General features: G+C 39.4%; 1 protein-coding gene across 1 annotated transcript in view; it reads right to left on the bottom strand.

Moving 5' to 3' along the window:
- Nucleotides 1–26,489, bottom strand: part of LOC104833476 (maltase-glucoamylase, intestinal-like) — a 53,363-nt gene that overhangs the window by 24,467 nt on the left and 2,407 nt on the right. Inside the window, exons 6-26 of the mRNA XM_010570147.1 lie at nucleotides 20,018–20,141; nucleotides 18,909–18,982; nucleotides 18,353–18,418; nucleotides 15,764–15,884; nucleotides 15,482–15,591; nucleotides 14,209–14,360; nucleotides 12,808–12,979; nucleotides 11,166–11,265; nucleotides 10,270–10,382; nucleotides 9,079–9,204; nucleotides 8,484–8,615; nucleotides 7,690–7,809; nucleotides 6,918–7,031; nucleotides 6,066–6,150; nucleotides 5,310–5,427; nucleotides 4,622–4,793; nucleotides 3,536–3,652; nucleotides 3,023–3,177; nucleotides 2,359–2,443; nucleotides 890–946; nucleotides 210–334 (exon numbers count right to left, since the gene is read on the bottom strand). Of these exons, the coding sequence (XP_010568449.1) occupies nucleotides 210–334; nucleotides 890–946; nucleotides 2,359–2,443; nucleotides 3,023–3,177; nucleotides 3,536–3,652; nucleotides 4,622–4,793; nucleotides 5,310–5,427; nucleotides 6,066–6,150; nucleotides 6,918–7,031; nucleotides 7,690–7,809; nucleotides 8,484–8,615; nucleotides 9,079–9,204; nucleotides 10,270–10,382; nucleotides 11,166–11,265; nucleotides 12,808–12,979; nucleotides 14,209–14,360; nucleotides 15,482–15,591; nucleotides 15,764–15,884; nucleotides 18,353–18,418; nucleotides 18,909–18,982; nucleotides 20,018–20,141 (2,438 nt within the window). The remainder of the gene's footprint in view (nucleotides 1–209; nucleotides 335–889; nucleotides 947–2,358; nucleotides 2,444–3,022; nucleotides 3,178–3,535; nucleotides 3,653–4,621; nucleotides 4,794–5,309; nucleotides 5,428–6,065; nucleotides 6,151–6,917; nucleotides 7,032–7,689; nucleotides 7,810–8,483; nucleotides 8,616–9,078; nucleotides 9,205–10,269; nucleotides 10,383–11,165; nucleotides 11,266–12,807; nucleotides 12,980–14,208; nucleotides 14,361–15,481; nucleotides 15,592–15,763; nucleotides 15,885–18,352; nucleotides 18,419–18,908; nucleotides 18,983–20,017; nucleotides 20,142–26,489) is intronic.

The following is a 26,489-nucleotide window of genomic DNA, read 5'->3' as shown; positions in this document are numbered from 1 at the left end:
ATAATGTAATACTACTAATAATACTACTAATAAAAAGTTATAATTTAGTAATGATTAGGATAATAATTATGATGACGATGACAATAATAATAATAATAATAATAATAATAATAATGCATATTTTTCTGCAGCCAGGTGGCCTTGAGTCCATTCTTGAAATCACATTTCATACCAATTTAGTGAAGAAAATGTTCAGTCTGGAGATTTACCTTGCCACTGTTGTGGTGGCCGGCTGTTGGAAAGGGAAGATGTAGCCTCCTCTCAAGTGAAGCCCCATTTTGTCTGCGGGAAGGTACATACCTGTCCACTGTTTTCTCAACCAGATTTTTGCGCCCTAATTAACAGGGATGAAAAAGGAGGAGGAGGTTGCATTACTCACTGCTGCCTTAAATCCTGAGTTTTATCTTAATTCTTCCTTTTAGTCAAAGGTTTCAGCTCTGTGAATTTCCGTATTGCTGCCGATGGTCACGAAAGTCAAACCGCCACAGACCAGAATGCTACAGAATGCTACGTACGTAAGTAACTCTTATTATTTAATTTCAGCTTATTATATCAGATTATTTATTTAATCATCAACCCAGCAAGAGCAAGTCCTCCTGGGATATCTGAAGTGAACCATGTCCCTTGCCCACTGACGAGAACCACCACCACAGCAGTGGGAAATTTATTTCCAGAAATGACATGAGCAAGAGCTAATGGCAAACCCCTTTGTGCATTATTAGTAATAATATATTTTGCTTATCTATAGATATATGTAGATATATATATGCGCCCTTTGCTAAAGTTTTTGTTCAGCCTGGTCCCCCTAAATCCTGAACTCAACCCACAGCTACGTGACCTTCTCACTTGGACATTTAGAAACCCCCACCCGATTACCCTACTAACTTACCGAATCATAATCGTACCAGACTGCATCAGGGATATATGCTTGGATGATGTCCACCCCCTGGAAGGGGAACACAGAAATTACTTTCACATTTGAACCTACATTAATCTAATGTGGTGGAACAACCCTGGGTGGCCGCCATGTGCCCACCCAGCCGCTCTATCACTCCCCCTCCTCCACTGGACAGGGGAGAGAAAATACGACGAAAATAAGCCAAAATTTCCAAAAATCATAATAAAGTTGACAATGAGAAAACCATCAATATTTCCCCTCAGGTTTTTGTTTTCTTTCATGGTTTTCTACAATGATGCCCCAAAAGGAAGATAATAATCCAGGTATAATTTCAGCAAAGCTGTAAGTTACTGTTTGTAATCCAAAATTGCAGCGCTGCAAACACACCACCTCAGAGTGTATTCACAAACATTGTTAAATCTTCTTAATTTTACTTTTTTCCATGTTGGCTGCTTTCAGGTACTGGCTGCATTTAAAAAATGTTTTGTTCTGCTAAACAGCATATGCAGTATGAGAATTCATGAGCATTATGTACAAGATTTTGCAACAGGAAAAGCAATGATCCGTATTTTTCATCATGATGAATCACAGGTAAAGTGAAATCAAGTGGGAAATAAGAAGCTGACTCTGAATGAAATGCAGAGGTGATGCATGGAGGAGGTGAAGCAGAACTTTGCAACAGAAGAATCGGATTCCCAAAGGATGGGAGAACAGAAGTAACACAGCAATATAAAAATAATGGTACGAAAAGGCGATTTTCTATTTAGACAGTGATAGAAGTATGTTGTGGCCTCTCTTTCAGCAAATGACAAAAAAAACCCAACCCACTAAGTTTATGAGGAGTCTAAAAACAAGCATGTAATTAATATGCTAAAAATGTAAATTAAAAGAGAAAATGGAGTTTAAGGAGAAAATTGAATTTAGAAAAAACTGAATTTAAGGAGAAAGTTATATTAGAGAAAATGGTATTTAATATGCATGAAAGAGGGATATAATCAAAGTTTATAATAAGACACATGTTTCCACTGGAGATATATTAAAGCTAATGAATAAGGGGCTCTTTGGGAATGCTCTTTCCAGTTCTCACCAAAGACATTTCAGGCTAAAATAGGACCAGAGCAAATTTATTAAGTTCATCAGGGAAATGGAAGACTCTGATTTTCTTTTTTTTTTTCCCCCAGCTTAAAAAAATTGAGAACGAGTGTGATTTCAGGGGAAGTAAATATGCCCTAAATAGGGGAACTCTGACTTCTAAGCTGACCAATATCATCCCAAGACTAAATAAGGTAGCAAATCCGAAGGTAGTTTCATATCAAGGGAATAAAAGAATGAGGGGAATAGAGAGTTGAGAAATTTAACTTGTTGGGGCTTTTACTGCAATTCCCTGCAGAAAAGGTGGCACTGGTGACTCAAGGTGCCCCCATGAATTTATTACAAGGCATCAAGAAAGTGAGACCTACTGGATCGAGCACAGGGGTGATGAGGAGCCCAGGACCCCACAAGAACTGCTTATCCACGCTCCACGTTGCTTCATCGGAGTAAAACCTAAGCAAATAGGAAAGCAGCGGCATAAATTGCACTTACTAATTAATAACTTATTAATTGTTATCATGAGGAATCCTAATATTTCAAGGTATTGGTTGTCTAGAATCACTATTGAAAAGCGTTGTATGGTGATGCCCCAAGACTATTTTTGGTGGAGGCAATCTGAGCTGAAGAAAGTAAATTCACAGCTTATTAATTTCATATGTATTGATTATGCACATGCATAAGTGTGTCTGGGAGCATCTGGTCTTAATATAGTTCTAGTCGAGAGTTTCAAGAAAATAAAGAAAATAAAGGTGAGAAAATAAAAATTTTAAAATATATATCCCGATGGAGAATAATTTCATCAGCTGCCAATGACATTTCGTAACCGACAATAATACCAGCGTGCGTGCAGAAATTACAGATAGGTTTTGATGACTTTCCCCATTACTCCAAAATGGTGTTTCATGAACATAGACATCTGTACATATGATGGTGGGCAGCATCCTCCGCAAACTAAGGATGGTTTTAGCGAATCCCCAACAGCGTCTGACCTGTCCAAATTATTTTATTCTAGTATTGTGAAGGTCAACTTACTCGTGGAGAACCGGCCGTGCCACCGTGTCTCCTTGGGTATGAGCTTTGTAGAAGAGCGTATATAGGTAGGGCAGCAACGTATAGCGAATATTCAAGTAGTGCTTTGAGGATTTCACCAAAACTGAATCAGCTCCAAAGGCAGCTGGATCCTGGGGCTGAAAATAAATATATTATTATGATCGCTGTTGCACAGAGGGTTCAGGGTACGACTGACAGGTGCAGCCAAAAATCAGGGTGGTAGGACAGAGAGCAGCAAGCGCTTGCTCCTCATTGTAGACACCACCAATGGGGACCAAGGGTGATGTCAGATGATGATTTCAGAAAAAGAAATGATGTCAAATGCATTCTCTGGTGCCTACAAAGCCAAACCTTTTGGAGGGAGGATTTCCCAAAGCGTAAAGTTGTACCAATTTCAAACCAGATGGCTATTCAATGATCAGTGACATAAATTTAATTATCAGAATAGAAATGCGTACCACAAAACAAATTTTCGTAGCAGGATATGCCACTTACTATGCATTTTTCAGTATTGTGATTCCTGGAAAATGGGTAAAACGCTCCCACTTGCATCCATCGTCTGCAAAGTTCTTCTGTGACATCTTCGAAGAAACCACAAATATCTGCTCCGACCTTAAAATAAAACCAGAATGCATTGTTTGTATGGCACACTGCGTCTCCAATCTCTACCAAAGAAACTCCAAGGACCGAGTTGCAGAGATCTTTTTTCAATTCATCCCTGATTGCTAACGAGGGTAATAGAGTCATTCAATATTATTTCTACATAAACTCTTCCAAATCTCTCATCCATACCTAAATTGGCCCATTGTATTCTCCTCTGGTTGAACCACAGAATTTCTGAAGTTTCTAAGATGTTTTTTGCAGCAGAAGTACCCAGGTAAATACAGGATTTTCAGTAACATCAGAATTCCGCTATTAATTTTACAGCCCAGCATCTACACACACAGAATAATTCAAATATAGGTAGTACAGAAAATCAAACTGACTACAAGCTAACACTGCTCATTGGTGTCTTTCTCCCAGAGATTTATCTTCTTCTTTGGTGCTAATATGCATACAGTAGCATAATAGTCCAAAAATCAAAGAAATTCAAAGCCTGAAAAGGAAAGCGGGCATTTCATTAATAAGTGGGTGTTTAAAGAGCTTCACATCAATCACTAATGAATGACAAATAGTAGAGGCATCAGGGGGCTGGAAACATATAAAATAATATATTTGATAGCCATATACCCACATACTCAATAAACAATAGAGGGAAATGGCCTAAAGCTAAGATTAATTATTCCTGGGGGAAAAAAATGTTTAAACCAGACTCCTAAAGGGATTAATTTAGAAGGGGATTAAAATTTATTATAGGACATTAATTTATTATATTATATTTTGCTTTATATTAATTTAAATAATTTATTCCTAGATTTATTTATAAATATTTTTATATATTTTATATAATTATTCATATATACATGTTTATTTATATAATTTATTATTATTATTCAGATGGGCTTATACATATCAGGCTTGATCAGGTATCATGGATACACGTCTGTTTTGAAAAGGTACCATAACTGACTGTTTTCATACATAAGGGATTCCAAAGAGGCCAAATTCCAGCATTCCAGGTATCGCCCATTTTATGTGGTCCCACGTTGCTGCGTTATCTCCCAGCCAGTGTCCAGCATACTTTCCCGATCCAGCAAAAGTAGACCTCGAAAGAAGGAAGCTTCGTTTTCCAGGAAACAAACTTTCAATAGCTCTGAAAGTAAAAAAAGGTTGGAATTAGGCAAAAAAAAACCTAAAAAAAAAAAGTTGTGGGGATGAGTAGATTTGTAATAAGGAAAGTTTCTATTAATTTTCATTTATTCATTCACAATGATAAGCAAGCTAAGGACACAGACTCCCTTAAGTTTAACCAGGTGTCTATTAACTAAATTAATTTTTTTTTTCACCTTAAAGAATCTTTCTGTAAGTTTTTGCTTGCCAACCTTCATCGTATTTGAACTCCAAATAATAAAGCTCAGGTCTCCTTTCAGCTTCCTTTATGCATAGCGGCATCGCTGAAATCCAACACTAGGACTTTGAATTTCGATTCAGAATTCAATTCCAATTTAATAAAGGTGATTTTGAATGCCCAAGGTTCAGCCCTTTGTGGGAAGACTGACATCGATCCCCAGATCAGGTTCCCTGGGGAATGAAATTGCTGCTTCTCTAAATAGAGGCCATACGCTCTACTCTGCCCTTTTTGGTAAAGATATTAAGGAGGATTCCTCACCGTTGTGTTGAGAGAGTCATAGAATATCCATAAAGGTTGTGAACGTCATATTGTCGTCCCCACTTCTGCACTGCATCCATACAGAGCGTCTTGGAATACAGGAGTCTATCGACAATATCTGCAGGAAAATGGTTCGGAGGTGCATTTTAATTGATTTAATTATTTTTTTTAATTAAATTTAATCAACTTAATTAAAGGAAAAAAACCAGTATTTCTATTCTTTTCCTTCATGCACATTCATGACATTTTGGCCATTTTCTCAGTTTGGCGTTTGCATTAACCCCAGTACTCCAAGGCCAAAGCGGTAAGTGCTCACCTGTGTCATACAACATTACTACAGGTTTCCAGGTTTATTCATCATCTTTCCTTTAACAAAGACTATTTCTGTCTTCAAAATCTCCATATCTCACAGCAATCAATGTAGAAATAGCAAAATAATTCCCCAACTGCTGCTCAGCCATGTGCAAATGCGGCTTTGCTAACAGGGTGGGATTTAGTGGCCTGATGCTATTTCAGTTTTTCAATTTAATAAATTTAAATCCAGCTTCAAGGTGGATTTCGCATGCAAGGAAGGACTCACCGAAAAACTACACCCCAAATTTCTGAATAATTTGATCTGACTGTGTACCAGCAATGACCAAATTTCTGACTTGATAAAGAATTTAAACCTTTTATCTGACAGGACAGTAATTTACTGTCAAAAAATAAATTTTGATTTATTTTTTTTTCACTCCACAGCTAAAGACACAGACTTACGGGGTGTGAAAGGAGGATAGTTTAAGTTGTTCTGCTCACAGCCGGTACTTGAGCCTTGAACAAAGTTGGCTACTTCATTCATATCCTGAAAAATTGCAAATTCGGTTTTCAAATGACAGCTATAACATTTATTCGTAACAGCAATATATCTTCAGCTTTCAGCCAAATATACTGTCACAAACCCACTTGCGGCAACTATGGACTTGAGGGTGCAAGAAAGATATAAGGAATAATATTCATAAGCTGCTGAACTCCTCATCCAGCAACCAGGACATTGATTTACAAAATAACCCAAGGAAAAAAAATAAAAATATCTTACTGAGTGTCAAAAAGATGATTTTAAGTGGCGATGGTGGTACTCCACCCAAACTAGAGAAATAAATTACTATAACTCTTCCTAAATCCTGCATTAAAAACAAAGATTATTTGTTCTGGCCTGAGAAAAATTACTTTCCTGGGTTAAAACCCGAAATCCTACAGAGTGTTCATCTTTTTGCTAGAGGGAAAATAATTTCTCCCCAAAGGTACCATCTATTAAAAAAAAAAAGCTAGTGTAGTAATTATGATCCTGGTCACAGTCAGTTCTTGGATAAATTAAATTACCTTAAATACACCTCTACTGAAAGAAGCATGTATCCAACGCATTGGATAAATGCAATTTCTAACAAAATCCCTCCGACACCAGAAAAACAAGGATTTCACCCAAGTGCATTGAACGCTACAGAAAAGATACAAATCCTACGTGGATTTCAGGTTTTTCTCAGTAAATCTTCCTTCGAGTCAATGCAGACTAAAACCTGACTTGCCATTAGCCAATTTTTGTAAAATGTGAAAATTTTGGGATTTACTTACGATCCAGATCCCGTCGTAGGGCACTTGGCTGTAAAATATTTTGCATTCCTCCACCCACCAGCTGGTGCAGTTGGGGTTGGTGAAGTCTGGGAAGACGGTTCTTCCTGGCCACACCTACAATAAAAAAAGGGAAATAATTAAATTAAACTGTTGATGACCTCACAGAAAGATTAAAATGCTCAGATTTCCTTCAGATTTCTGTGAATTGCTCTCTCGGACAACCATTTGGGTATAAAACCTCGGGATTATTAGTTCTGCAAGACAGCGTTGATATAGTGTTCAGGAGAAGGTTTTTGAGCTGTAAATTGCAAGAGTGAATTATCATTATTAAGTAATATTATTTACCATTATTAATTAATATGAATTACCATTATTAATTAATATTAAAGACATTCTTACTAATTTTACACGCAGAAAGTGGCTTTGTTCACTTCTGAGTTCTAAACTCCAAAGCCACTTTTAAAGTCAAAATTATTTTTAAGTTATGCAAGTTTTACAATAAGCAGCTGCATTTCTAAACCTATTATAAAGAAATTTTCAAAGCAGTAAAGGGGGAATTGCTCTCAGAACTATTGAAAATAAACAGATGCTGGCTGCCCGTGTCTCCCAACCCTTCAAAATCACTCGCTTTTCTTTCTGAAAAATCAAAATGTAAAAAAAACATTAAAAAGCAGGAAATATTACAAAATATTGAGAATTGCAGAAAAATGGAAGATTACCCTGGCCCAAACTAAACGGGATTTGGGCTCTGACTTCATAAGGGTTTTATTACCTCTCCAATTAACGGTGTTACTCCGTCTGACTTGTTAACCCAAACTTTCTTGCTTTGTCCCCTCTCATAGGCTTGGTAGGGAGAACCGTCAGCGAGAGCCTCTGTGCTAATAGCAGGATCCTAAAAAAGTGGAAAACCACACAAAAGAAAACCCTTCTCTCCACCGATTATGTAGAGCCCAGCAACTACACGTAAAGATGTCTCGTGTAACAACATACATAATTTTTTTTTAATTATTATTTTTATATACATATATAACTGTTACATATATACAATAGTTCTCTCCACTGATTACATAGACCCCAACAGCTACACGGAAAGGTGTCTTGTATGACAACATATATAATAAAATAATAATAATTACATATATAATATATGTAAGACATATAAAATATATACACATATATAATGTGTATATTTATATATATGTTTTATATATATAATGGTTCTTTCCACCAATTACTGATTGTCTCCATCAATTATGTAGAGGCCAGCAACCAGAAAGATGTCTCCTGTAACAACATATATATAAATACATATATACACACATATATAAAAAATACATAACATATATAAAATATACATAATGTACATATAATGTATATTATATAAATTATATATATAATGGTTCTCTCCACCATTATTGGTTCTCTACACTGATTATGTAGAGCCCAGTAGCTACATAGAAAAAAGTCTCATGAAACAACATATATATTAAAAAAAATATATAAATATATAACTTATTCTGATAATGATATTATTTAAAACAGAAAAATAAACAGCTGAATGCTTACCAGTATGATAATGTATTTTTGCCCATAGTCATGCATGTAAGTTTGAAAACTGGGGAGGTCTTTGAAATTCACTTTGTCGTAAGTAAAATCTTTCCTCGCTTCCATGTAGTCGATATCCGTGTACTGAACATCCTGGGAGAAGGTGGGACGTTAGACGTGATGCTGAAGGGTCCCGGCCACAGCACATCTTCTCAACGTACTGCATTTTGATTAAAATTCCCAGAAAAGCAACTGGATTTGGACACCTACAGTAGTTTTTTAACAGCTAACCATCACTACACTGAGGAAAAAAAAATAGCTCCTGATGCTTTTTAATTTTTCAGGGCTTCTGAGAGCTTAAAGTGAATTTGCGTGCTGGGGTTGACCTCAGCGGTTCAGCGGCCTAACCATTTCTTTGGTTAGGCCAAAGAAATGTGCGTAACATGGAAATAAATGTACCGAGCTGGAAACTTTCAACCGAAAAATTGCTTCCACCAAAAAAAAGGAGTGAATGACATTTAAAACCATTCAGCATTTTATATAGAAAACTGTGCAGCCAATGAAAATGGATGTAGCTGAAAAGAGGGGGGGGGGGAACAAACACATTTTTACTCACGTAAGGGAGCCCGATTGCTCTGTTTCGCTCCACAACAGCCTTCACCTTGTCAAGAGACCCATAATCGTAGCGGCTGAGGTGAAATCCCAGAGTCCAATAGGAGGGCAACGCCGGCAACCCTATGAGCTGGAAATTAAAACCAAGTATAACGAGCGCCGTCGGTCTCCTCTCTTTGGGTCTGATTCCCTAAATTCTCCAGTTATCTCTCAAATCAGAGATTCAACTCAAGTACGATAAAGTGCATTTTACACAATCACCTGCAGCTGCTATGTTTTTCCTGTGCTCTTCCCCCCCCCCCAAAAAAACCCCAAATGTGAATGATGTGAAGAATGATGTATCCATTGCTATCAATCAAGTTATTTATTATATTATATCATATCATATCTATCATATAATATTTATATGCTATAAAATTGCCACCTCATTCTGTTTTCTGGCATTGCACCCATTTATTTGCTGCCTTACCAAAAAAGTGTAAGCTCTTAGTTTTAATAATATTTTTTTATCATGTATTTATACAGCAGGGAATACCACAATGTCAATACCCCTGACCTGAGGAGCAGAATTACCAAGGAGAGGCAAGGTAAAGAAAAGCTGCAGAATGAACCTATAAAAATTGTGATGATCTAAGTAAGGGGAAACTGTATAGAAATAAGGGAAACTGCATGAAGAGAAGAGGATGAGAAAAGAAGAAAAAATTTAGTCCAAATTTAAAGATTTAAGTTACTAAGGAACTAAACTTAATGCTGTTTAAAGACCTATGTATCCTTTCTTTAAGAAGTTATTGAAACCTTGATTTGGCCCCCCCAAAATACAAATGGGAATTACTTGCCATAGATACGTTAATAGATACGTAGAGGTACAGATACTTTGCTACCATAAAATCATGCTCTCTTAAAATCACACAGGTTAGGGGCAACGTTGAGTTATAATTCTGGATTAATAAAATAGTGAAGAGTCATGGAAATAGAGGGGGAGAAAAGAAAACTTAAAGAAAAAAAAAATGTTCAATGCCTAACTTCTCAAGATAAACTACAGGATGATGGAGGTTGGAGATCATCTACTCAAAGATCACCCGTGGTCAAAGCAGAACGAGCAAGAGCCATTTGCCCGGGGCTGTCCTCAGTCATGCTTTGAGCGTCTCCAAGGATGGAAGATCTACTACCTTTGGGCTGGGGTTCGCCAACGTACCTTCACGTACTCCTGCACCACTCGCTCGGGGGTGTCTCCCAAGAAGACGTAAAAATCAAGAATTCCCCCAATTGTTCTGTAAGTGACAGCCGGCGCCGGCTGCACGGCGAACTCTGCGAGCAAAAAACACACAAAATCAATTTGGGGTATTACCTAAATCTCGAATAACTGGGATGCTGATACAAAAGATATAAAAATTGTTTAGGAGAAAATATAAAACAAACATATTCAAACCAAAACCGTTACTGGAGCTTGCAAGGTAGGTGGAAAGTTTCCAGCTCTTTTTTGTTTCCTAAAAATGTCCATATTTACAGTCCAGAAAGAGAAGAGAAAGCCAATGGCACAACTTCTTCTCATTATATTTTCAGTCTCAAGACGCTTGAATATTTTGTAAACGCCCAAATATGTACACACTTATTTAAGGGAAATTAAGGGCATATGTCAACAAGTGCTGCTCAGTATAAATTTAGGCTCAGATTTTCATATCTTGTACTGAAACATCCCTGAACATGAGCAAAAATGCTCACGAGGTGTGCGACACTGGTCTTGCAACACAACCTTAATGCTGTTCATATAGGAAACATGAGTAAATTTGAAAAAATGGCTGCAGTCACAGATTTTAAGATAACTTTTGTCAAAACTTAACATGTGACTGTATTTTTTAAAAAATCTACATCAACTCAGCAGGGTTGCAGTGCAATAGCCCTGCAGATTATTTTTATATATATATATGTGTGTGTGTGTGTGTGTGTGTACTTTGCAATCCTTAGAGCCATGGAGAAGGCATTCTTACCCGTTGGCTTGCACATCATTTAAATAATAACTAATAATGATTATAATTAATAATAATAAATAATTTCAATTTTTTGCAATACTTATGGAGAAGACACCCTTACCCATGGCATTGCTATTCATCAAGAAAACACCAAGCGAGGCTCCGGTGTTGTCTTCCAAACACAAGAAGAAAGTCTGAACACCGTATAAGTTATCCATGTTCTTAAAGGAAAATAGAAAAGCCGATTAAAAAAAACCCAGTAACTATATGCACCCTGCAGTATCCCAAAAATATATCACATGTGAGGTTAAACTTGTCAAAATCACTGACACTAACCTAATTTTTTTTATTTCTCCTTTTTATGGGAATGTCTTTAAGTTGCTTAAAATCTGTTGAAAGCACAAATTTGGGGAAATCTACCCCAAATTTGAGCAGTTTGGATAAGAACTCCCACATAGCCATTATTTAAGAGATGAAGATTATAAATTGCATCTCTAGTAGAGATGGAAAGAAAATAAAGGAGACCTTTTCTGCAATAAGTTTTGTTGATAGTGAGGCAAATTCTGGTTTTCAGTTCAAAAATCAAAATAGATGTATCAGACCATAGGCGATGTCTCAAATCTTTGAAAGATTTTTTTTGTTTTTTCTTCTAAACCATTAACTAACTGCAAACATGGAGCTGCTCCCCAAATCCCATTCACATCACTCCTATTTCAGCAAAAGACTTCAGGACTTACTCCAAATTCAGCATAAGGATCAGTGCTGCATTAAACAATCTCCGTTTAATACTCCTTTAATCTCACATAATGAAAAACAATTTTAGATGGAGTTTGAGATGCTAGAGTTATAACCAAGCTGGTTTAGAGACTCAAATAAAATCAAGTGTAAAAATACTCTTACTATTGCTTCTGCCATGATTTACGTTACTTTTCTTGCTCCTTATTGTTGATTGTTGATTATACACCAGCAATTTAATGTTTTCTATTGGGGGTTTTCTGCAACATTAACTTGTCAAGCGCTTATACGCTCTACCAAACATCTCCTTTTGCTCATCAAGCCTGAAATCTATGAATAAGCACAGCAATAACATTTGACTATTTCCCCCAAAGCACCCCAAAAAAATGTTGCATGTAGGAATCCAAGTCAGAAAAAGCAATAAGCAAAAAATGAGTATAAGTACTAATGACTGATTTCTAAATCACAAATTTGGCAAGTTGATGCAGTGATAAAGCAATATAGGGTCAAAAACTCGTGGATTCAGGATAAAAGATCTCATTGCAGATGGAAAAATATGTTTTTACGCTTCTTGAAAACCAGATGCCCTAGAAATCACCTTGGAAAAAAGGTGGAAAATGTCGAAACAAAATAATTGCTGGCAGAGCTATTTTGCTTTATAAAGCAACAGCTGCTAAGGGCAACTGTGCATTATTTCCTAAGATATGACGCTACGGAAGAAAATATGCTGTATCTACCGAATTTTGCACACAGCAGTTCAGGGGCAGGAAAAAACAGCAAAAATCAAAGCCCATCAAATATTAATTTTCATTAGCTGATTTGCAGCAAAACCCAACCAATTCAATCCAAATATTTCGGAAAAACTATTCCAAGAGGAATTTTATTCAGTGGTATCTCACATTTTGCAACACTTGGCAAGTCTTTAAGGAAAAAAAGGAAAAATCAGTGGATATTGTTAGTGTGCCAACTATGGCTGGATTCAATAATTTGCCTGAAAAGAAGTAAAATGTAATAAAATAAATGCTTACTCCCGAAGGGGCCTGGTCCCTGCTGAATATGGGCCAGGTTTTCCATCTGATGTCGTGTTGGTATTGCTTATGCACATGCTCACCCACCCCGTAGATATTGCTGCTGGGGAGTTTGATGGAGAGTTGTAAAAACTGCTCGGCGTACAGCAGCGGGCCGATGGTGGTATCAAACCTGGCGAAACGATGAAATGTTGCATAAAGAATTTTATGATGAAGGTTGGATCCATTAGTATCGCTAAACCCCTCCCCAAAAACCCAAGCAGTTATTTTAGAAAGCATTTGCATCATGTGACACAACTAATTTTGTCATATGCATCTCATAACTTGGGCAAAACCAGTCATGTTGCATATTGTAGTAAAAATACTGTGTGTTTTTACCAATAATATATTAACTGTGAATTTTTTTTCATTAAAACCATAAAATGCAACATTATAAATGTTACAAATAAATAAAAGCCTAAGAAAAATTTAAGCAAGCTTCTAAAGCACTGTTTCAAACAGGGCCCGTTGAATTAAATTATTCTCCCCTCCATGTGCCAACAAAATCAGTCCTGAGCATCCACTCCATCTTTCACACTCTCACCAATGGTAAATAAGTCTTTAGAGAGGCTTTTATAAAAGCAAACAAAAAAAATAGCAGGAAAAAAAGTAAATCCTAAGTAATTAAACTTGAAGAGTTGATAGCATTCCAACTCCTGCTAGCGGTCAGCTAAGTAATCGCTTTCTAATTGATTTAATAAATATTTATTCCTGAGGCTTCCGCCTTTCAGTGGGTCTCAGTGCAAGGCTGTTAGCCCAGCTTTGCTTTCTTTAGGTCTGGGGGTTTTTTTAGAAAACAAAGAGATTAAAATCCTTCGGTACAGAAGCACTTTGAATATTTTACTTACAATTTTCTAGGACCAGCTTAGCACTGGTTGGTACCAAATAGTTTCCAAACACACACCTAAAGCTCAACCTGATTTTGGGTGTTGAGAACTTCGGGAGAAGCATCAAAAATAAGACATGATAGATCATAAAAAAGTGATGCTGGGAAGGACTTCTCATCATAATTGATGAATCAATGGCACATTTCATCAATTCTCCCTGGGATTAAGGGGACAAGAGGGCCCAGAGCCAACACGGCAAAACTCAAACCCCAGGGAGACAGACCTCCCCATCCATGATACTTTCTATGGAAAGTGTCCTTCCATATTGCTTTATCCATCAAAATAAGATGGCAAAACCTAAACCCTGTGAGATAGACCTCCACACCCCCAAATTTTATGCGGAAAGAGTCTTTCCATTCTGCTTATCCATCAAAAGGAGAGAAGCAGCAGCTTGCATGTCTCAGGGGGCACCTAACGCAATGCAGACCTTCAGCGAAAACAAATTTTATGGATAAAAAGCCCAAAATTTACTCACACAACTTTTCCATTGCTTGCTCTGGTCACCTTGATGCCAAAGGGATTTTGCTGGACATCAACTTTATATTTTAAGCTGGAGGCTGCTGGACCACTGAAAGGTCCCACATGTTCATGGGGGACTTCAAATCTTTGTGTTTTAGGATCGGTGATCTACACATGTTTAAAGAAAAAAATAAGTTCCAAGAACAAAATAAGTAATTTAGAAATTAATGGCTCATTTTAACGCTTTCCAGCACGACCATCCAAATCTGACTTGGCGAAAAAACCCCACCCATTGACAATACCGCAGCACAACAAGAAGTGGTCAACGTCAACACATGGCAAAATTGAGACTGTGCAAACCTACTCAGCCTCTTTATTTGGGTAGATACAACAGTATTTCCCATTATTGCTTGATCGGAGGGTACTTTTCCCATGGGAAATATGCAGGAGGCAGAATTCTGCACAACCGTGATTGTAGGCATTGCCCAGCTCTTCTTCAGCGCCTCATTTGCGGTCTCTCTACATGTCCTACCTTGGCTGGGTGGAACCAAACTCAGTCTGGCTTCCAGATTTCTGGCAGGAGAACATGTGGCAAACACCCTCCAGCCCCAAGAAAATTTTAAAAAGGAAAAAAAGAAAAAAAGGATGAAAAAAGAATAAAGATCAAAAGTTTTTTTAAAAAAAAAAGAAAAAAAAGAAACAAGAAGAAAAGAAGAAAGAAAAAAGAAAAAGAAAAAGAAAAGATAAACAGAAAAAAGAAAAAAGAAAAAGAAAAAAGGAAAAGAAAACAAAAAAAAAGAAAAAAGAAGAAAAAATTTAAAAAAACCCAAACAAATGAAAAAGACCCAAACAGAAGTCCTGTCCAGCCCCAAAATCCATGTATTTTGGCACATTTAATACACACTGAACACAGAATTTTCCATAAAATGCAAAGCGCTTTGGAAGTGAAAGCCTTCTGCCGAAACAATCGTGAGATTTAGATGAATAAATGTGTTTGGCCCAAAACCATTTTCCAATGAAGAGGGGGAGAAAAAAGAAGAAGGATAAAATCTGATCTTTTTAAAGGTATTTGTACTTTTTCATGCACAAATCCTGCTGTGTTAAACCGTTGGTTCTCTGGGTACAAAAAAGCCTCTTCTGGTCAAAACTTTTCCTTGGAAGTACAAGGATGTATTTTGGTGGGAGTCATGGGATGAGAAAGAGAATTAATCTGCCTTTATAACCCCACAGCATCTCCCTCGTGGACAAGGCAGGCCAAAATCTTGCCATAACAGGGTGGAAAAACTCACCTTGAACCGAAACCGATTTTGTGTCTGATACTCCGCCGTGAGGAGGACGGTGTTGATATCATTCCCAAAAAGTGAAGGTGAGGAGAGCCGCGTCAACGTAGCTTGAAACCCTTGGGCGGGGAAATGAAAACAAATATGAAATGAAATGATGACAAAATGAAATGAAACGAAATGAATAAAGTAAAATAGAGTAGACTAGAATAGAGTAGACTAGAATAGGTCAATTATATTGAAATGGAAGTCTGCGTGCACCTAATTCTGCGAGCTTTGGTCCCAGCTTACCCTCCTGGGTTTTTCGCAGCCCGCCATCCACTCTGTAGCTATGGTTTGAAGAGAAAAAGCACCACGGCACGTTGGTGTCACTCTGAGGGCTCCAGCAGCAGCCACGGAGGGTGCAGAGCCTCTGGTCCAAAAGAGGAGATTTTAATACAAATAAATCCCATAATAAAATGCAGCCACCAGAAAACCCTATATAATATTTGCAACAGGTTCGACTCCGTCCCTGGATGACCTCTCAGGTCCGTTTGGTGGCAAAGAGCATGGACAGGTTGTTTGGGGGATTCAAAGTGGAAAATTGCTCATTAGTTCTGAAAAAAAACGAGGATTCTGGGCATTTGTTCTTTCTGAAAGCCGTGGGTTACACAAGTCTGTTAAAGGAATTATTGAATTGTTTGAGCCGTGACAGCCACAACAAGGGTGGAGAGATGTCATGCACTGAAGACTGTATAAAACTGAAAGTTGGTTTTGCTTTTAATATAGTGAAAAAAAACAATAATTTGAGTATAAAGACAAAGCCATGAGTTCCTCTATGTATCATGGACATCTCCATTTGCCGCATTGCATGTATCACCAACCCAGCATTGGTCACGTCAACCTCAATACCAAAAATGTCCACATGAGTTCTGCACAGGCTCAAATGGAGAAAAAAACCACCTTTTTTTTATTAATGAACAACAACAAAAAACAAACCCAAGCAACGCAATCCATCATTTAAAACATGTATCTTGATGTGGTGACACCAACCTCTCCAGCCCAATAAACCAGAACACCTTCACTTTGCTATTAGAAATTAAGTTAGTCACCCGCTTTTTAATTGAGTTCTACCTCTGAAGGTAAGATGTGGGTCATATATCACTTTAAACATTATTTTTTTATGTCGTTAATGAAATAAGTCATTCCCGGGGTCAAAGTGTCACAGTGATACCAAGGGAACTTGACAGGGAGCCAAGGGCTGCGTCCATAAACGACCTCAGCCCTACCTGCAGATCTCCAGGACCAAGCACAGACGTCCTATAAAGCCACCCCAAATAAACCCAGCTCCACTGTCTATTCAAATAGATTAACAACTATTTAAACCGTCTTAATGACTGTTAGGATTAAATATTAAAAAAATATTGTTCAATATCAGAGGTGACCCCAAAGCCTGGTTGGTTAATATTCACTTTCTCCAATTTTCTAAGTGTCCTTCACCCTCTTCCAATTATTCTTCCCTCTTCCTAGACCAAGGACTATTTAAATAGAATTATTAAAATTAGAATAATTAAATATGACATTAAATACAGTTCATGACCATTAATGACTTTGTACTTTCAGGAAGCATCAAGTATATATACACAGACATATATATATATATAAACACACCTCTTAGAGTGTATATATTTTATAGTATATATCTTTCATGTCCAGCACCAAGAAAGGAGCAGGGTCCACCAGAAAATTATTTGCACTGTTATAAAAGTTATCGCTTTATGTAAATAAACGTTAATGCTCGTCCCACCCTCGGGGCCATAAAAACCACCCAACAGATACCGAGATGAAACAGAGCCCCGGAGACCAAATCCAGGCTTATTTAGAGAGAAGGCGGACACAGGCAGAGATTTTATCGCAGCGTAAGTGGTAACTCCCGAACTCTGCCCCAGGGGTGAAGGCAAAGGCGTGACCGCACCATTATTTTACATAAACCCACAGAAATCATCCAATTTATCAGAAAATTCTCACGAGCATGTGTCCCAGCCGCAAGGGGTCATTTTTCAGGATGTTTTCCTGCCTCGTCAACCTTTGCTCTCGTTTGCAGTGAGCAGTTAACGAATACCAACTCTCCTCCATCCTACGCATGGTTAATAAATAAGTATTTTCGGTAATTCTAGTTAGACGTGCTCGTTCGCTGGCTTTTTATGTATATTTTGCATGAATGAGGAAAGCAAGGCTTTCTATCAGCTATACAAGCTTACATGTGATTTAAATTAATTGTCATTTTCCCAGCGAGCCTTTAGCCTGAAATCCACTTAATGGTAAAAAAGGCAGCAGCAAATCACCTTTATTATTCATTATTATTATTGAAATAAATCCAATAATTCTGCAAAATCAACTCCTCATGAAGGAAATAGGATTTTCAGCTTGTTCGCTTTGTGGCCCTGCTCTGTTCCGCACCGAACCTTATTAAAAAAAACAATTAAATCTTAGGGGTGATGCAAAATGTGGGACTTAAATAAAGACATAAATAATAAACCAAATCTTCGGCACAACTGTGGCGAGATTTCCCGCAATATGTGACGGCTGCGTTGCTTCTCTGTTTTTATTCTCAAATTCAGCATATTTAATACTAATAGTAAATTATTACTTTAACACTAATATTAAATTATAAGTTAATATTTAACGTTAGTCACTTGGTACACACAGGTGGCTCCAAGGTATTAATTAAAGATTAAAACGATCCGCAAGAATGCTCCGATGCTACGTGCCATCTCCCATGGAAAAGAGGACTTTGCTGTCAATTTGACCTTTAATTACAGTTTTAGTGGCCAGATTGTAATAAATGTTATTTTATGATATGATGATAGTGGGTTTTGCTGGAAAACTGAAATAATTTACCTCGTTTTCTAAATTCTCCACTATCGAGACGGCACCAATGTAAGAGAGCGATGGAGACTCAATTTGCTTTGGAAAACATTGCAATATTACAGCCTAAAAATCATATGTATCTTGACGAGCTAATTTGTATTTTAATACGCTGTTAGAAATGTTAATATCTGACATCATGCCAAAAAAAAGGCAGTTCTGCAAAGCGGAAATATTTCCAAATCGGTTGGTGTTGGCCCAATTTTGTTCCCAACTTGAATTTAAATCAACAGGATGGACTTTGTCCCTGCTCCAAGTTGCTCCCACAAGGAGAAAAATCCAACTTAGTAATGGGCTGAAATTGGTTAAATTTGTTACTATTGGTGGTTGCACGTCACCAGAAAATATTCAGGCAGTTGCTGGTTGAAAAATGGTTAAAAATACCTGCCCTGGTATAAACAAGGTAATTTATTTTGTTATTAAATGGGAGTAATTTATCCCACAGGTGGTAGGCTATAAAACCTATTTTTTTTTTTCTTCTAGGCTATTAAACCTATTTTTTTTGCTTCTTTTTCTCATGTTTTCAGACCTTGGTGGCAACTTGGTCTGGGATGCAGTCGATCCGCTCGGCTGTTCCCACGTTTGGGCAGTGTGGGGAAAATTCTGTAAGGCAGAGAAATGAAGGGGTTAATGTCAATAATTTTAAATCATTATTACTATTGCTATCGCTATCATGATTGCTATTATTACTATTGTTACTGCTATTGCTACTACTATTACTGTTGTTGTTGTTAGTATTATTATTAAATGTCCTTTTAACGATTTTCCCAACTAATTTCTCACCATCTGGAAAGTCTCCAACCATGAACGTTGCTTCCAACAAGCCTCGACCACCACTAACTCGCTTGTTTTACAAAATTCTGTGCAACTGATGCAGATAAAGAGAGAAAAACTTCATTTTTCCAGGTTTTAAATGCAGGGGAGTCTCTAAGACAAGTGATTTCTGATGAACCGAAACAGTAAAAATATTACAGACTGCTACGGTTATTGGTTTTTCTATGTACACCAGGGCTTTGTATCCCTCCATCTTTTTTTTTTTTAAATGATGCTTTAAATTAAAAAATACTGAAATCCTCCTCTTATGACAATTAGAAAATGAAGCAAGAGGAAACTGAGGTTTAGGGGGGATAAAATTTGCCTTTAATTATGCATCATCCCATTGATATCTGCAGCTCGACGTTGTCCCTATTATCAGCGCATGACTCTGGTTCACATTTGGTTAATGATAAAAATGGAGTAACATCAAGAGCCCATAAAAATTCTGCAACAGGCAAAAGAAAAATGTTTATTTTCATTTTTTGAGGGGGTTGGTGATTTTCCACATTTTTGAAGACCCTGATCATAATGGGCATTAAAATAATCCCCATCAGATCCTGGGAGCGGTGTCCAATTTCTGCAGGTTATAAAATAATTATTTTAAATTTTATTTATATCTATTACATTTATATATAAATATGTTTTACATAAATAAATTATAAATTCTATATTATGTGTATTTTTATGATTTTGTATATATATGTAATTATATATTTTTATATTGTATTCTTTATATATAAACAATTTTATTTTATCAAACGGATCCGTAAAGTTCAAGGCGGGGACTTTTTTTCTGATTCAGCAGCAGAAATCAGCACTTACGGCTGCTTGTGGATACGGTTTCCCTCGTTGCTAAAATCCCAATGAGGACACAGGCCACGGCCACCGCCAAACAGAAGAGGACGATGAATATAATTTCCAGTTTGCTGAATTTCTTCTTTTCCATCTATGCCCGGAAGAACGCCATTGTATAAGGAAACCAAAAATTACATTTTTGGAAGAGTATAGAAATTATTTCAATCTTAAATCATACCCCCTCATACATAGATTACTGTAAGGGCCAAGTGCGATAACTCATATTCAGAATAAATCAGGTAACTTCACTGATGTTGCAATTCATCACTGAGGGATTTCTTTTCCTCCCTGCAAACTCCTTTTAAATTTGCACAAAACAACGTTTTCATCCGACTCTAATTACGGAGATTTTTTTTTTCCATTTTACTGAGACTCCAGAACTAAAACTGAAACGATCTGCACATTTTTGTTTTGCAAGTTTTATTTTTTCAAACAAACAAAACTCCCTGTTTTCTAAAGAATGATATTAATTTGCCCTAAAAAAAAAACCACTTTAACAGGGTAGGACAGTTATTTGTAAAAGAGAAGAAAACTGTGTACATAAAAAGAACAGCGTAAGCCTGTTGCACCTCTTCACCTCTCAAGCACAAGCAGCCCCCAAAAAATGCTGAATTTTGGAAAAAAAATCCTTTTAACCACTAAACAATACAGTGACTCTGCCTCTCTGCAGTTCCCATTCACATTGACTGAATATTGACCGGGAGCCTTAAGAACTAACATTCATTTGGAGGGAAAAACTGAAATAATAATGATAATAATGATAATGAAAATTAATGAAAATTATTAATAAATTATAAAACTGAAGTATTATTGTTGTTATTATTATTATTAAAGTTTTTATTGCCCTACGCACCCACCCCAAACAACCATAACATTCAAGTTTCCGTTCTTTCATTCCCAAATACTCAAATGCTAAAAATTAAGGGTGTTTAATTTCTAAATGTCTATTCAACCACCAGGCAAATAGGCAGCAGCCAGGCAAAAATTTCTTAAAAAAGGAGTAAATTAAACTGCGTACCTTATGGCCCTTTTGCCTTCCTTTTTCAGCTGTTGCTCTCAGCTGTAAATCCATGTTTTATTCCCTCCCATTATCAGCTGGGTGCATCGTTTGCTAACGAAGTCCACCAATGACGACTGCACACCTCCAATTTGGCTGGGCTATTTTTTTTTCTTTTTTTTTTTTCCTTAAGGATTTACAACTTTGCTTTGCTTATTGCGCAGAGTCCACCGTCACGAGAAACAGGTGTTTCCCTGAATTCGTGTTTCTGCCGTTGTGAATTTCACACAAGTTTTCTGCAAGCCACGACGCAATATCGAATTGCGGGAATGAAAACGTCGGGGTGTATTGGGTTTGCCTGGCAAGGTTTTAGCAGCGGGGGGGTCTACTAGGGTGACTTCTGTGAGAAGATGCCAGAAGCTTCCCCCGTGTCCGATGGAGCCAATGCCGGCCGGCTCCAAGACAGACCTACCGCCAGCCAAGGCCGAGCCCATCGGTGGTGGCGGCAGCACTTCTGGGATAACGTATTTAAGAAGGGGGAAAAAATTGCTGCACAACAGCAGCCGGAGAGAGGAGTGAGAAGATGTGGGAGAACCAACCCTGCAGACCCCCACGTCGGAGAAGAAGGAGAGGGAGGAGGTGCTCCAGAGATTCCCCTGCAGCCCGTGGTGATGAAGACCATGGTGAGGCAGGCTGTCCCCCGGCAGCCCACGTCAGTCCACAGTGAAGCAGATCTCCACCCACAGCCCATGGAGGACCCCACGCCGGAGCATGGGGTGCCCGAAGGAGGCTGGAACCCCGTGGGAAGCCTACGCTGGAGCAGGTTTGCTGGCAGGACTGGTGACCCCACGGGGTGACCTGCACTGGAGCAGGCTGTACCTGAAAGACTGCAGCCCACGGGAAGGACCCACGCTGGAGCAGTTCGTGAAGAACTGCAGCCCGTGGGAAGGGCCCACATTGGAACAGTTCGTGGAGGACTGTCTCCTGTGGGAGGGACCCCACGGCAGAGCAGGGGATGAGTGAGGAGTCCTCCCCCTGAGGAGGAAGGAGCAGCAGAGACAACACGTGAGGAACCAACTCAAACCCCCATTCCCCATCCCCCTGCACCATTGTGGGGGGTAGATAAAGAATTTGGGAGTGAAGCTGTGCCTGGGAAGAAGGGAGATGTGGGAGGAAAGTGTTTTAAGATTTGGTTTTATTTCTCATTACCCTACTCTGGTTTGATTGGTAATAAATTAAGTTAATTTTCCCCAAGTCGAGTCTCTTTTCCCCGTGACTGTTATTGCTGAGTGATATCTCCCTGTCCTTATCTCGACCCGTGAGCCTTTCATTATATTTTCTCTCCCTTGTCCAGCTGAGGAGGGGAGTGACAGAGCAGCCTTGGTGGGCGCCTGGTGTCCAGCAAGGGTCAACTCACCATACAGAGACTGCGAAAATTAGTAAAACCACTGTAAAATCAAGGTTATTTTTGTGTGTCCCGATTAGATTTGCAGGAATTAACAGCCAATTATGTCCTGAAAATCAGTCAGTTGAAAACAATGCAATTCTGGTAAATCCATGAAAGTAAGAAAATTGGTTCCAACTCAGCAAAGGTTCCTGGGACCTGCCCGGATCAAATTCCGCCCTTGAACAAAAAGCAGACACTAGGAACAAAGTGCCCACCCCTAAAATCTGCCTCTTTCACACCAAAATGATGAAACACCTACCCCAGGCATTCAGGGGGAAAAAGGAAAAAAAAAATTTAAAATTTTAAAAATTGCATTACAAAAGTCAATTCATATTGAAAAGACTCATTCAGAAACTCCACCAAAACAAACAAACAAAACAAAACACAACAAAACAAAAAAACAGAAAAAGAAAAAGAGAAACTATTCCTGCACCTCCATCCTTACAACTCACCTGGAGGGCCAGGTAGGTGCTGTTGGGGTTATTTTTCTATTTTTATGTTAAAAGTGGAAAACATGCAGAGAATCCTGACACAGAAGTTGGAGACCAGGACTCTTCCTTGTGCAAAGAGCATGTTGACCTGCAAGCAGAAGCTACCACATGTTCTTACTTGCTTAATTACTTAATTACTAAAGAATTCTGCTGACACAGAGAAAAACCACCAGGTGATCCCTTTTCCCCTTCATTTTAACTTTCTTTTATTTATTTGCCACATGAGTAAATGGAAGCCCACCAGGCTTGGCAGAAGCCCAACCGATTGGGCTGGTAGCAGTCAGCCTGAAGAAGGTTTATCCCACAATGAGCCCAGTCTCAAAAAATCAGGAGTTTTCATTCTATAACAATTTACACCCAGAAATCTTGATTTTATTTGCTAGCTAGGTCTTGAAATAATTTCAACCAAATGATTGCATTCCCATGGAAAAGCAATAAACTTGTTTAAAATTCATTGTCAAAGTACCCGTAGGAGATCCAGGACATTGTAACCATGGCATAAATTCCATCTGCTGATACCTGGACAGACCTTCATCCATCCGCATATCTTAAAATGGGCCAAAATAGCATTTTTGGGGGCAGCTGCAAAGCACCGCAGAGAGAAGGACCATGGTCTGAAACTGAATCTTGGTGTTATTTATGCTTCTTTGTTAGTTTGAGTTATAGCCACGAGAGTCATCACGATGACTGCGTTCCCAACCAAAACCACGCTGGGTTGAAGGAGGAAGAATTTTGCAGCTCCCCATGTAAACAAGGGAATGACTTGTCGTGAAGCTGTAAAGATAGTGGTCGCTTCTGGAGACCTTGCCATCCAAAGCGGAGCAGGTGCCTCTCAAGGTCTCACGAGGACCTGACGTGACTAGAACATGAATTTTATATCACTGTGTGTACAGAAAAATAAAAATCTTTTTTATGGCTAGTGAAAGTATAAACAGAAACTGAGGTGGAGTCAGGCGCTGCAGGAACAAGTTTCAAGATGGTTTGAACCACGATCGTGAATGTAGAGCAGTTGCTTGTGTCTGCAAATTAGTAACTGCTATTTTTCAAGGTAGACAATATGTCTCCCAAAAGCTAAATCTTACCTATTACCAAAAATGTATTATCTCCCCTTTCAGCTACGAAAAAAAAAATAAAATAAAAATTTGCTTGGGGAGGGGGGAAAAGTGTATTTTCTCTGTGACTGCTCACACCTTGGACAGATCAAAATATGCTTGACAATGGGACGTGACCAAAATCTATGGTCTGATTTGTTTGGGTTGTTGGGTTTTTTTAAACCATAATGAAATCACATCAGGAACATTTGAAAATGCAAAAAGCGTAAATGACCTGAACCTGGTGTTTGTAGCTGATAATGGAGATGTTGACTGACACACTTCTGTGCCTATAAATGGGGGCAGCATGGGGAATAAACGTGATGAGTTGGAGATCTGTCCCCAGCTGCAGGTCTACGATCTCGGGGGGTCACGGAGACGTGGTGGGATGGCTTCCATGACTGGAGTGTTGCAATGGAGGGAACGAGCAGCTGAGGTTCTCTACAGACAGAGAGGAGCAGCCTCACGTTCACAGGCCCCAATCTTCATCAGGACTTCAACCACCTTGACACTGTGTGTCCAGAGAAGGGCAACGAAGCTGGTGAAGGGTCTAGAGTGCAGGTCCGATGTGGAATGGCTGAAGGAACTGGGGTTGTTTATTCTGGAGAAAAGGAGGCTGAGGGGAGACCTTATCGTGCTCTACAACTACCTGAAAGGAGGTTGTAGTGAGGTGGGAGTTGGTCTCTTTTCCCAAGTAACAAGCGATAGGACAAGAGGAAATGACCTCAGGTTGCATCAGGGGAGGTTTAGATTGGATATTAGGAAAATTTTCAGTCTACCAAAAAGGATAAGAAGTAAAAAGGGAAGCGATAAACAAAACCACCCGGGGACACAGACTTGAAGGACCAGTGATAATGGACTCAAAGACAGCCACCAGCCACTGGTGTTCTTCAGTGGGGTCCCTCACCTCCTGGGGCACAGAGCCAACCAGTCAGCGGGGTCCCTCGCCTCCCAGAAGAGGAAGATGGAGAGAAAGAGAAGAGTGAGGAAGGAGAGAACTCAAAGGGCTCCCTTCCCCTTAAGGTCCTCCACATAGGCCCCCTCCCCTTATGGCCCCCTCCCCTAGGGACCCCAGACACCCTTTTCCATAGGGTCCTACAAATCCTCTACATGACCCCATCCTTGGAACCCTGCACACCCTGTAGGGACACCCCCATTCACCCCACCCCAAACACTCCAGGCCCATAGGGACCCCCCCATACATCCTATAGGGAATCTCCTATGACTGAACCCTGACCCCCTATAGAGCCCCCCCCTATAGGCCCTGCGGGGGGGCGCTTCCCCAGCATCTCACAGCCCTCGTGCCCCCACCGATGCCAGAAGAAGGCAGGCAACACCAGGATGCAACACATTCTGTATTTGAATTATAATTTTTTTCCCCCAGAAATACAGGGAAAAAGGGGGAAGGGAACACAAATTGGGTACAGGAAAGGAAAAAAAAAAGTTATAACAAAAAAAGGTATTTTCCCCCCACCCCTTTTCCCACCCCCTTTCTACCCCCCCAGTTTGGGATCTGGGGTCGGCTAGGACACCAAAGCTCCACCTGTACTGGAAAGAAAGTGTTAACGGACCCCAAAACCACCACCCTTTCACCCCAAAACCTGCCCCAGGAGCCTCAAGCCCCCCATATGATGCTACTCAGAGCCATTCCCAGTCCTCCCAATTTCTGGCCAGGACTCGGATCTGCTCCCCAGGGAGGATGGAGGAAGGGCCTCCCCTCTCCTGGGCCTCCAGGACCTGGGGCTTTTGGGGGCAGAAACCCTCAATTTGAGGGCAATCGGCCAACTCTGGGAAAACTGGATTAACGCCAGGTCTGGGGTAAAACAAGGGTAGCTGGGCAAGTCCCTCATCCTCCCAGTACACCAGTGAATAGCCACCATCTTCCCAGTATACTAAGTCTCCTTCTTTCCAGTATACCAGTTAAAAAACATATTTCTGGTATACTAGTGAAAAAGAAAATCCTGTCCTCCCAGTGTACCAGTAAAACCCCTGCATCCTCCTTCAGTAGTAGAGCCTTGTCCTCCCAGTAGACCAGTGAGAACGTGCCTTCCTTCCAGTATACCAGTTAAAGCTCTCACATCCTCCCAGTATACCAGTAATCAAGCTCAGTCCTCCCAGTACACTGGTGAAAAAGCAGTCTTCCAGTTAAGAACCTCTGCCTCGCAGTATACCCACCTTCCTCCCAGCCTACCAGTTTACTCCTGTCCTCCCAGTACTTAAAAAGGGCCTTCCTCCCAGCATAGGAGCTAAAAAGCCTGCCTTCCTCCCAGTATACCAGTTCCCCCCCATCCTCCCAGCCCCCCAGTTCCCCCCCCATCCTCCCAGTGACCAACTGGGGGATGTCCCGCCGCCCCCCCCCCCGCTGGGTCCCCTGCGGCCCAGTGTCCGCGACTCAGGGCCAGGGTCTCCAGAC

The sequence above is a fragment of the Haliaeetus leucocephalus genome, unplaced genomic scaffold, assembly GCF_000737465.1.
Source record: "Haliaeetus leucocephalus isolate CR32 unplaced genomic scaffold, Haliaeetus_leucocephalus-4.0 Scaffold294, whole genome shotgun sequence".
Lineage (NCBI taxonomy): Eukaryota > Metazoa > Chordata > Aves > Accipitriformes > Accipitridae > Haliaeetus > Haliaeetus leucocephalus.
This window is presented reverse-complemented; position numbering and strand designations above follow the sequence as displayed.